The 13137-nt window shown below is 45.8% G+C and overlaps 1 protein-coding gene across 1 annotated transcript in view; it reads left to right on the top strand.

Moving 5' to 3' along the window:
* The window catches only part of prex2 (phosphatidylinositol-3,4,5-trisphosphate-dependent Rac exchange factor 2), a 256124-nt gene that overhangs the window by 102966 nt on the left and 140021 nt on the right, over positions 1-13137 (top strand). The window contains 6 exon segments of the mRNA XM_046355953.1: positions 1526-1601; positions 2687-2759; positions 6199-6344; positions 7188-7280; positions 8516-8664; positions 8829-8914. Coding sequence (XP_046211909.1) covers positions 1526-1601; positions 2687-2759; positions 6199-6344; positions 7188-7280; positions 8516-8664; positions 8829-8914 — 623 coding nt within the window.

Genomic DNA, 13137 nt, shown 5'->3' on the forward strand with positions numbered 1-13137 from the left:
AAATGTTCTCCCCACTCCTGTAGACCCACAGCTTGTTAGGGTCTCTACTGACGGACATGACTTTTGATGGATAGTATGAAGTACTTGACCCAGGTACTTGACCAGTACTGAATGAATGGATAACATAAATGTTCTGGGGTCTCCCACAGTCGTATCCAGTTGTGGGCAGTAATACATCTATATTTGATGCTCATAGTTGACAGAACTCAGGGGCGTACGATCATTTGTTCTTGTTACTTTCACTGTTCAAATGTCAAGTTGAAGGGGATTCGGTGATGTGGACTGTTAGAACTGTTCTTTAGTCTGTCCTCAATCGGATTAGAACTGCTCTATGTCTGTCCTAAATCGGATTTGTACTGCTCTATGTCTGTCCTAAATCGGATTTGTACTGCTCTATGTCTGTCCTAAATCGGATAAGTACTGCTCTTCAGTCTGTCCTAAATCGGATTAGTACTGTTCTTTAGTCTGTCCTAAATCAGATTAGTACTCTTCTTTAGTCTGTCCTAAATCGGATTAGAACTGTTCTCTGGTCTGTCCTAAATCGGATTAGTACTGTTCTATAGTCTGTCCTAAATCGGATTAGAACTGTTCTTTAGTCTGTCCTAAATCGGATTAGGACTGTTCTTTAGTCTGTCCTCAATCGGATTAGGACTGTTCTTTAGTCTGTCCTAACTCGGATTAGGACTGTTCTTTAGTTTGTCCTAACTCGGATTAGAACTGTTCTTTAGTCTGTCCTAAATCGGATTAGGACTGTTCTTTAGTCTGTCCTAACTCGGATTAGAATTGTTCTTTAGTCTGTCCTAAATCGGATTAGAACTGCTCTTTAGTCTGTCCTAAATCAGATTAGAACTGCTCTTTAGTCTGTCCTAAATCGGATTCAAACTTTTCTTTAGTCTGTCCTAAATCGGATTAGGACTGTTCTTTAGTCTGTCCTATGTCAGATTAGTACTGTTCTTTAGTCTGTCCTAAATCAGATTAGTACTGTTCTATGTCTGTCCTAAATCAGATTAGTACTGTTCTATGTCTGTCCTAAATCAGATTAGTACTGTTCTATGTCTGTCCTAAATCAGATTAGTACTGTTCTTTAGTCTGTCCTAAATCAGATTAGTACTGTTCTATGTCTGTCCTAACTCGGATTAGAACTGTTCTTTACTCTGTCCTAAATCAGATTAGAACTGCTCTTTAGTCTGTCCTAAATCAGATTAGAACTGCTCTTTAGTCTGTCCTAAATCGGATTAGAACTGTTCTATGTCTGTCCTAACTCGGATTAGAACTGTTCTTTAGTCTGTCCTAAATCAGATTAGTACTGTTCTATGTCTGTCCTAAATCAGATTAGTACTGTTCTATGTCTGTCCTAAATCGGATTCGTACTGCTCTATGTCTGTCCTAAATCGGATTTGTACTGCTCTATGTCTGTCCTAAATCGGATTCGTACTGCTCTATGTCTGTCCTAAATCAGATTAGTACTGCTCTATGTCTAGCCTGTGTCGTATTCTAACTGGTCTCTGTTTTTCGGTCCACCCAGGGACAAGGACTACCACCTGAGAACGTACAAGTCGGTGGTGATGGCCAACAAGTTGATAGACTGGCTCATAGCACAGGTAAAACCTACATCTCACCTCCTTTCTCTCCCTAACCACAACCCTCCTTCACATGTTATTCTGAATGGTCTCTATTGGCATTTACATGTATTTATATTTGGAACCCCCCCAAAACATTGAAAGATGAAAGAGGGGAAGGAAGAAAGAAACAGAGGAAGATGAAAGAGAGGAAGGAAGAAAGAAACAGAGGAAGATGAAAGAGAGGAAGGAAGAAAGAAACAGAGGAAGAAAGGGAACAGGGAAATGTGTGTTTTGTCAACAGGCCGGTCAGAGGTCGCAGACTGAGACAACAAACCACAAAACAGGCCTCGGAGTCTTCTAGTGTGTGTGTGTGCGGGTTGCCGTTCCACGGAGGAACTCGGGGAAGCCAGACGGAGTGGGAACATCATTGTGACTATATGACTGATCTCTATTGGCCCTGACATGGAGCTTTGAGATCCACAGATTGATAGTCTCATACAGGATACTGACTGACGGGTAAATGCTTTACAATGGAACCAACTCAAGACTGGAACTGTCCTGTGTGTGTGTGTGTGTGTGTGTGTGTGTGTGTGTGTGTGTGTGTGTGTGTGTGTGTGTGTGTGTGTGTGTGTGTGTGTGTGTGTGTGTGTGTGTGTGTGTGTGTGTGTGTGTGTGTGTGTGTGTGTGTGTGTGTGTGTGTGTGTGTGTGTGTGTGTGTGTGTGTGTGTTTGGAGAAATTAGTGTGTTTTGGCTTGGCCTGTCTGCAGGCCTTTTGGACAGAAGAACAAAGGGACGGTGTGTGTGTGACACTTTGACCGTTCCTTAAACATGCTATCCCTCTCTCCCCTCTCTCTCTCTCTCCCCTCTCTCTCTCTCCCCTCTCTCTCTCCATCCCTCTCTCTCCCCTCTCTCCCCTCTCTCTCTCTCCACTCACTATCCCCCCCATTCTCTCTCTCTCTCGCTCTCTCTCTCTCTACTCACTATTCCCCCCATTCTCTCTCTTTCTCCACTCACTATCCCCCCCATTATCTCTCTCTCTCTCTCTCTCTCTCGCTCTCGCTCTCTCTCTCTCCACTCACTATCCCCCCCATTCTCCCTCTCTTTCTCGCTCTCTTTCTTTCTAGGGGGACTGCAGGACGAGGGAGGAGTCGTTGATCTTGGGGAAGGAGCTGTGTGACAATGGCTTCATGCACCACGGTACGAAAGACAGACAGACAGACGGGCAGACAGACAGACAGATGGGCAGACAGACAGACGGGCAAGCAGACAGACACATTTCTTCACTTCATCGACATACACGTCATCTATGTAACACCACAATGTTTAGAACAAGGACTCTGAACCTTGGTCCTGGACACACACACACACACACACACACACACACACACACACACACACACACACACACACACACACACACACACACACACACACACACACACACACACACACACACACACACACACACACACACACACACACACACACACACACTCTTAAATTTTGAGAGTGAGGGAGCCAGCTTGCAGAGTAAGATGGAGCTCAGAAAGGACTTGGGTCAACTGGTCTCCATGGCAACACAAGTTCTAAACCCAGACCCTCGACCTTGAAATAGTGAATATCCCCTCGAGAGACAGAAGGACAGAAAACAAACCAGAGTTTCCTCAACATTTCCCCCTGTCTCTGGCGGGATCAGATATAATGTCAATCATTATAATGGTCACTTAACAGGCCAAATAACTTATCGGCACGAATGGTGAAATTACACAGAGACAGAGGGAGGCAGGGAGGAGAAATGAAAGAAAGTGAAGTTTGATGGTTTTAGTTGTTATGACTGTTACATACAATTTGGCTCAATATGAAGCCAAACTGAATTGTAGTTTGAAGCAGTTAGTTACATCATGAGGGTAATGAAGAAGAAAAAAAATGTGTGTGTGTGTGTGTGTGTGTGTGTGTGTGTGTGTGTGTGTGTGTGTGTGTGTGTGTGTGTGTGTGTGTGTGTGTGTGTGTGTGTGTGTGTGTGTGTGTGTGTGTGTGTGTGTGTGTACAGTTGAAGTCGGAAGTTTACATACACCTTAGCCAAATACATTTAAACTCAATTTTTCACAATTCTTGACATTTAATTCAAGTAAAAAATTCCTTGTTTTAGGTCAGTTAGGATCACCACTTTATTTTATGTAAAATGTCAATAAAAGTAGAGAGAATTATTTATTTATGCTTTTATTTCTTTCATCACCTTCCCAGTGGGTCAGAGGTTTACATACACTCAATTAGTATTTGGTAGCATTGCCTTTAAATTGTTTAACTTGGGCCAAACGTTTCAGGTAGCCTTCCACAAGCTTCCCACAATAAGTTGGGTGAATTCTGTCCCATTCCTCCTGACAGAGCTGGTGTAACTGAGTCAGGTTTGTAGGCCTCCTTGCTCGCACACACTTTTTCAGTTCTGCCCCCAAATGTTCTATGGGATTGAGGTCATGGCTTTGTGATGGCCACTCCAATACCTTGACTTTGTTGTCCTTTAGGCATTTTGCCACAACTTTGGAAGTATGCTTGGTGTCATTGTCCATTTGGAAGACCCAATTGCAACCAAACTTTAACTTCCTGACTGATGTCTTGAGATGTTGCTTCAATATATCCACCTAATTTTCCTCTCTCAAGATGCCATATATTTTGTGAAGTGCACCAGTCCCTCCTGCAGCAAAGCACCCCCACAACATAATGCTGCCACCCCCGTGCTTCAAGGGTGGGATGGGGTTCTTCGGCTTGCAAGCCTCCACCTTTCTCCTCCAAACATAACAATGGTTATTATGGCCAAACAGTTTTATTTTTGTTTCATCAGACCAGAGGACATTTCTCCAAAAAGTACAATCTTTGTCCCCATGTGCAGCTGCAAACCGTAGTCTGGCTTTTTTATGGCGGTTTTGTGGCAGTGGCTTCTTACTTGCTGAGTGGCCTTTCAGGTTATGTCGATATAGGACTCGTTTTACTGTGGATATAGATACTTTTGTACCTATTTCCTCCAGCATCTTCACAAGGTCCTTTGCTGTTGTTCTGGGTTTGGTTTGCACTTTTCGCACCAAAGTACATCCATCTCTAGGAGACAGAACGCGTCTCCTTCCTGAGCGGTATGACGGCTGCGTGGTCCCATGGTGTTTATACTTGCATACTATTGTTTGTACAGATGAATGTGGTACCTTCAGGTGTTTGGATATTACTCCCAAGGATGAACCAGACTTGTCTACAATTGTTTTCCTGAGGTCTTGACTGATTTCTTTGGATTTTCCCATGATGTCAAGCAAAGAGGCACTGAGTTTGAAGATAGGTCTTGAAATACATCCAGAGGTACACCTCCAAATGACTCAAATGATGTCAATTAGCCTAACAGAAGCTTCTAAAGCCATGACATCATTTTCTGGAATTTTCCAAGCTGTTTTAAGGCACAGTCAACTTAGTGTATGTAAACTTCTGACCCACTGGAATTGTGATACAGTGAATCATAAGTGAAATAATCTGTCTGTAAACAATTGGTTGAAAATTACTTGTGTCATGCGCAAAGTTGACAAAGTTGCCAAAACTATAGTTTGTTAACAAGACATTTGTGGAGTGGTTTAAAAATGAGTTTTAATGACCCCAACCTAAGTGTATGTAAACTTTAGACTTCAACTGTGTGTGTGTGTGTGTGTGTGTGTGTGTGTGTGTGTGTGTGTGTGTGTGCGTGCGTGCGTGCGTGCGTGCGTGTGCATTCTTTGGCACAAGGGAACCCTGCTCTTGAAAAAGCAGCCTGGCTGCCATAAACAACTGGTAACTATGATGACCGGTCGTTCACACCAAGACCAACAAGCATTCTCACCACAGCCATGCTAACACACACACACACACACACACACACACACACACACACACACACACACACACACACACACACACACACACACACACACACACACACACACACACACACACACACACACACACACACACACACACACACACACACACACACACACACACACACACACACACACACACACACACACTAATAGGAACAGCTGAGTAATGAAAGCCTTGTTTTTGCAGTGTCTCATTGTAAGTAAATAAATAGAACTACTTTTACAAAGTGAGAGGAACAGAATCAACAGCGTTTTTCTTTGTGTGAGTGCGAGCGCACATCTGTGTGTGGAACAGAAACGACAGAATCTTTCTCCCAGCCTCGTTGACACGTTTATCTTTGATCCCCAAACAAAATATTCATTACCAATGGTACCCTGTCAATAGTAGTGCACAGTATTGGGGGGGTAGGGTGCCATTTGGACCCCAGTGTTCAGAATCACCTAAAGGGGATCAAAGCAGACAATGGGTTTATGCCATAAATTATCACAGAAGAGATAGAAGTAATTCAACCGCAAGGTTCATTTCGTACAGGGGGGGGGGGGGGAGTGTATCTTAAATTGCATCCCATTCCCTATACAGTGCAATACTTTTGACCAGAGGCCTATGGGCCCCCACATAGGGATTAGGTTGCCATTTAGAAGGCAGGGAGAGACGCCTTGGTAAGCTCGCTCTATTTTTGGGGACAGGCTTGAAGTGCTTGTGTCTAACCTTTTCATTCTATCGTTCTTTTTCTTCCCTTCTCCAGTGTTGGAAAAGAGTGAGTTCAAAGACGAGCCTCTGCTGTTCCGTTTCTTTGCGGATGAGGAGATGGAGGGATCAAACACCAAACACAAGCAAGCCATGAAGCACGACCTGAAGATAGCTGAGAATGTCATCGCCAAGTCGCTGTTGGTGAGCGATAGACTCTCCTCTATGCCAAGACATTTTCAGATTCTGATTCTGAATGGACTCTCCCTCTCTCCTAACTAATGTCATGTTTTTGGTCAATGGAGAGACACTACACCTCTAAAACACACACACACACACACACACACACACACACACACACACACACACACACACACACACACACACACACACACACACACACACACACACACACACACACACACACACACACACACACACACACACACACACACACACACACACACACACAGCGTAAATCTATGAGCAAACCATAAAAAGAGTACATAACAAGTCATTTCGACTCAGCAGAAAACAGAAGGTTACAGACCACATTTGCTGCAAAACCTGATTTAACACCCCAGTAAGCAAGTCCTTCTGGAGGGCTGATTAAATACCTGAGTCAATATCTGTGGGTCCCAGTATCTGTGTGTGTGGTAGTGGAAGTGTGCGTGCACGCGTGTGTGTTCTGTAAGACTGTGTATGTGTGCATGCATAATCCTGTGTGTGTGTGTGAGTGTGTGTGTGTGTGTTCTGTGTACGTGTTTTCTAAGACTGCCACACTTGGCTAATTTGTGTGCCTCATCATGTGGTGTGTGTGTGTGAGTGTGTGTGTGTGTGTTCTGTGTACGTGTTTTCTAAGACTGCCACACTTGGCTAATTTGTGTGCCTCATCATGTGGTGTGTGTGTGTGAGTGTGTGTGTGTGTGTTCTGTGTACGTGTTTTCTAAGACTGCCACACTTGGCTAATTTGTGTGCCTCATCATGTGGTGTGTGTGTGTGAGTGTGTTTGTGTTTCACCCACTCACAGGGAATGTGTTGTTTCAGATAAGACCCAGTGAAGGAGGTTATGGTTTCAGCCTGGAGGACAGAAACAGAGTACCCATCATCAAGTCAGTGGAGAAGGGCTCGCATGCGGAGGTGAGGGTCACACACACACACACACACACACACACACACACACACACACACACACACACACACACACACACACACACACACACACACACACACACACACACACACACACACACACACACACACACACACACACACACACACACACACACTCCCAACTCACATGCAAAGCTAATCCCTATCTCTCCGCCCACGTGACTGTTGTCAACACTCCCACTCCCCCCTGTGGTTTACGTGCCTGTTTACATGCCCTGCCGGTTAACCTCTACCTCTGATGCACAGATATATTTTTACATTGCCATTTTAGTCATTTAGCAGACGCTCATATCCAGAGTGACTTACAGTAAGTAAGTACATACATGTTTCATACTTTCTCTCCAGTTCAGCCCCGAGGGTGTCTCTGATCTGTGCACGCTGAGCAGGCAACAGAACACGGAGTGTAACTTTTCAATGTCTGTTTCCACGGTGGTACATTTGAAACGTAATGCTATCGTTCAGCTCTGGTTAGTCTGTGGGCCTCAGCAGTCTGAGTAAGACGTTTGATCATTTGTCTGAACACACACACACACACACACACACACACACACACACACACACACACACACACACACACACACACACACACACACACACACACACACACACACACACACACACACACACACACACACACACACACACACACACACACACACTCCTCTGATCATTATTCTGAAGGGTAGAAACCTCTGGATGTGACACTTTGCTCTGAGTTTGAACTGGATCTGCGGTAATTGACGCTGCGGTCTGGCGCTGAAATAGACCACGTCAACACGTCAGCACATATTTGAGGTCTCCTTTTGTGTTCAGCGCCTTTGATCGTCTAGAGGACAAGGCTGGGACGAGGTTTCAGGGGAAACTCACGGGATCGATCCCAGTCTCAGCCCTAATTTCCACCAGCCTTGAAGGTGGCAGGTCAGTGGACGGGGGCCTGGCTTGATTCCCTGAACTGTGTTTTTTATGCCTGTCGATAGTGACACGAACAAATGTTCAGTGAAACCACAAGGATAATGTCTGTCTGTGTGTGTGTGTGTGTGTGTGTGTGTGTGTGTGTGTGTGTGTGTGTGTGTGTGTGTGTGTGTGTGTGTGTGTGTGTGTGTGTGTGTGTGTGTGTGTGTGTGTGTGTGTGTGTGTGTGTGTGTGTGTGTGTGTGTGTCGTAGTAGTTGTGTCATAAGCCTTGTTTCTTCTCTCTGTGTAGATGGCAGGTCTAGAGGTCGGGAGGAAGGTGTTTTGTATAAATGGAGACCTGGTGTTCCTGAGGCCCTTCCCGGAGATGGAGGCTTTCCTCAAACACTGCTTCACCAGCAAGGGACCTCTCAGAGTGCTGGTTAGCACCAAGCCTAGAGAGTAAGTGGTGTGTGTGTGTGTGTGTGTGTGTGTGTGTGTGTGTGTGTGTGTGTGTGTGTGTGTGTGTGTGTGTGTGTGTGTGTGTGTGTGTGTGTGTGTGTGTGTGTGTGTGTGTGTGTGTGTGTGTAAAAACACACCTAAAACCATGTTTCCTCCTTCCTCAGGACAGTGAAGATCCCAGACTCAGCAGACGGACTGGGGTTCCAGATCAGGGGCTTTGGCCCTTCTGTGGTGCACGCTGTTGGCAGAGGTAAGACACACACTGTATCCCCTCGCTGCCCATCTGTGACACCAGAAAATGGCATCTCTCGCCCTGTTTCCTCTGCTGAGCGTGGCACAGCTGGGAGGCAGCTGGCTGCAGGGTTCAGCCCTGGCCTGCCTGACTCGGTGTGTGTGTGTGTGTTAGTCTCAAAGTCGTTGCTGTTCCCTCTACTCTTCAAGGTCGTCGGATCAATTTACATGCAATACAAGTCAAATACAATATGTGTTGCTCTTGAACGTTTCTGACATCTGAACCAGATCCTATTCAACACTATTCAACACTTTCTGTGTTTTTCCTTTGTGTGTTTGAGAAGTCATCAGGTCCCCCCCCCCACACCCTCTCCTCCTCCCGAGCCTCTTAAAAGCGGGGCTATCAGTGCCGGCGGGAGATAGGAGGCCAATCGAAAAACAATCCTGTCCTGTCTCGCCGTTCTCAGGGGAATCGATGCTTGTTTTCTTCCTAAAGCAAAACTATTGTCCAATCTAAACCAGCTAGTCTGAAGGCTCTTTGAAAACATGCTGTGTTATTGTGGAGTTATTTTCTCAGGGCATAGCCACTCTCCCTGCGTTGTGTGTGTGTGTGTAGTATTTCTTCAGGGCATAGCCCCTCTCCCTGCGGTGTGTGTGTGTGTGTGTAGTATTTCTTCAGGGCATAGCCACTCTCCCTGCGGAGTGTGTGTGTGTGTGGCTGTAGTATTTCTTCAGGGCATAGCCCCTCTCCCTGCGGTGTGTGTGTGTGTGTGTAGTATTTCTTCAGGGCATAGCCACTCTCCCTGCGGAGTGTGTGTGTGTGTGGCTGTAGTATTTCTTCAGGGCATAGCCCCTCTCCCTGCGGTGTGTGTGTGTGTGGCTGTAGTATTTCTTCAGGGCATAGCCCCTCTCCCTGCGGTGTGTGTGTGTGTGTGTGGCTGTAGTATTTCTTCAGGGCATAGCCCCTCTCCCTGCGGTGTGTGTGTGTGTGGCTGTAGTATTTCTTCAGGGCATAGCCCCTCTCCCTGCGGTGTGTGTGTGTGTGTGGCTGTAGTATTTCTTCAGGGCATAGCCCCTCTCCCTGCGGTGTGTGTGTGTGTGGCTGTAGTATTTCTTCAGGGCATAGCCCCTCTCCCTGCGGTGTGTGTGTGTGTGTGTGTGTGGCTGTAGTATTTCTTCAGGGCATAGCCCCTCTCCCTGCGGTGTGTGTGTGTATGGCTGTAGTATTTCTTCAGGGCATAGCCCCTCTCCCTGCGGTGTGTGTGTGTGTGTGTGTGTGTGTGTGTGTGTGTGTGTGTGTGGCTGTAGTATTTCTTCAGCCCCCTTCTCCTTTTCCTCTGACAGTTGTTGGACATGTTTTGTGATGTAATATTCACTGGCACAGCCTGTTGAAATCTGTTCAAACCTCAGAGAAATGAGGGCTGGAATGGGTGTCAAAGCAGCCAAAGCACTGGTCCGCCTGAGCCAGTTTCGGTTGGGCCATTATCTTTCAAAACAATGCATTTGGAAAGAAATTGCACTCGCACCTGAGAGCGAGACCATCTCTCTAAACAGTCTGAGCAGTGTGAGAGTTATCATCAAGAAGAGATCCGTGGTATGATGCTCTGTAAGGGATGTACTATACCAGCTTCTCTACACACACACGCACGCACGCACGCACGCACGCACGCACGCACGCACGCACGCACGCACGCACGCACGCACGCACACACACACACACACACACACACACACACACACACACACACACACACACACACACACACACACACACACACACACACACACACAGTAAGAGCAGCTCATCCCCTCTTCTCGTTTGGGACTCACAATAGGACAGGCCTTAATCATCTCTACTGCTATTGAGGAGGCAAGGACACAGAGCAATGACAGACAGACAGACAGACAGACAGACAGACAGACAGACAGACAGACAGACAGACAGACAGACAGACAGACAGACAGACAGACAGACAGACAGACAGACAGACAGACAGACAGACAGACAGACAGACAGACAGACAGACAGACAGACAGACAGACAGACAGACAGACAGACAGACAGACAGACAGACAGACAGACAGACAGACAGACAGACAGACAGACAGACAGACAGACAGACAGACAGACAGACAGACAGACAGACAGACAGACAGACAGGCAGGCAGGCAGGCAGGCAGGCAGGCAGGCAGGCAGGCATACAGACAGGCAGGAACACACACAACCAATAGGCTTTGCCTTTGCACGTTATATTCATCTATATATGGTAGGAAGTCTTTTGTAGCCATCTGCTTTAGACTGCGGAGGTATGTGTACCGTTTCCTCTGGCACGGTACGTACTGCCTTGGTCATGTAGGATTCTCAGTGGTGGAACTAGTACTCAGTTGTCATACTTGAGTAAAAGTAAAGCTACCGAGAAAATGACTCGAGACAGAAGTGAAAGTCACCCAGTATAATATGACCTGAGTGCAAGTCTAAAAGCATTTGGTGTTAAAAATACTTAAGTATCAAAAGTAACAGTATACTGTAAATCATTTCAAATGATTTTTATTAAGCAAGCCATATTAAGCACAATTGTATTTTTTATTTTATTGACAGATAGCCAGGGGCACACTCCAACACTCAGACATCATTTACAAACAAAGCATTTGTGTTTAGTGAGTCCGCCAGATCAGAGGCAGTTTGGATGACCAGGAATGTTCTCTTGATAAGTGTGAATTGGACCAATTTCCTGTCAAAATGTAACGAGTACTTTTATGTGTCAGGGAAAATGTATAGAGTAAAAAGTACATACTTTAGGAGTGTACTAAAGTAGAAATAGTAAAGTAAAGATACCCCCCCCATAAAAATACTTGAGTAGTACTTTAAAGTATTTTTTACTTAAAAGTACTCTGCGCCACTGATGATTCTCTTTCGGCTGGAGTCTACATTGCTTTAGAGGACTTGGCGTCTTCAGGAGTCAGGCAAGTTTACAGCTAAAGCCCAGACTAAGCACTTCTTCCCTCCTGCCTTCAGAAACCCAATTCCCGTAAAAAAAGATACTACGACTCGGTGGTATGTTGTGTGTGTTTGAGAGATTATCAAAACAAACAGGGAATATTTTGTCTGCCAAGCACTTCCTCCCTGATAGCTGTAAACCTTGAAGTCTGAATCACATCTCTGAGACGACAGAAATAGAGGGAGGGGTCCATACTCGACCTCAGATAAAGAATCTTCCTGTTCTCTCGCTCTCTCAATTCAGTTTCAATTCAAGGGGCTTTATTGGCATGGGAAACGTATGTTAACGTTGCCAAAGCAAGTGAAGTAGAGAATAAATGAAATAAACAATACATATGAACAGCAAACATTACACTCACAGAAGTTCCAAAAGAATAAAGACATTGCAAATGTCATATTATGTGTATATATTCTCTCTCTCTCTCTCTCTCTCTCTCTCTCTCTCTCTCTCTCTCTCTCTCTCTCTCTCTCTCTCTCTCTCTCTCTCTCTCTCTCTCTCTCTTCCCTTTCTGTTAGAGCTGGCAAAAAACTTTTATAGCAACTAAAAATAGCTTTTTATCCTAATAATGCTGTGTACTGGGGAGACTGAGTAAACCTTGCTCTCTGGGCTCTGCTGTTTGACTGTGTCTAGTGCCACCTGGGTTTGACAGACCAGGCCTGTAAGCAGTGTTCATGTCGTCTGCAGAGTGTTTGGTGCCACTGATGGATGGCTTGTGCTTGCAGACCATCTCATCAACGTGTGCTAGTGGTGGGACCCAGTCTGTCTGTTGTTTTAATGCCCTGTTTCTGCAGACCATCTCATCAACGTGTGCTAGTGGTGGGACCCAGTCTGTCTGTTGTTTTAATGCCCTGTTTCTGCAGGCCATGTCATCAACGTGTGCTAGTGGTGGGACCCAGTCTGTCTGTTGTTTTAATGCCCTGTTTCTGCAGGCCATCTCATCAACGTGTGCTAGTGGTGGGACCCAGTCTGTCTGTTGTTTTAATGCCCTGTTTCTGCAGGCCATGTCATCAACGTGTGCTAGTGGTGGGACCCAGTCTGTCTGTTGTTTTAATGCCCTGTTTCTGCAGGCCATCTCATCAACGTGTGCTAGTGGTGGGACCCAGTCTGTCTGTTGTTTTAATGCCCTGTTTCTGCAGGCCATCTCATCAACGTGTGCTAGTGGTGGGACCCAGTATGTCTGTTGTTTTAATGCCCTGTTTCTGCAGGCCATCTCATCAACGTGTGCTAGTGGTGGGACCCAGTC

The sequence above is a fragment of the Oncorhynchus gorbuscha genome, linkage group LG07 (genome assembly GCF_021184085.1).
Source record: "Oncorhynchus gorbuscha isolate QuinsamMale2020 ecotype Even-year linkage group LG07, OgorEven_v1.0, whole genome shotgun sequence".
NCBI classification, from domain to species: domain Eukaryota; kingdom Metazoa; phylum Chordata; class Actinopteri; order Salmoniformes; family Salmonidae; genus Oncorhynchus; species Oncorhynchus gorbuscha.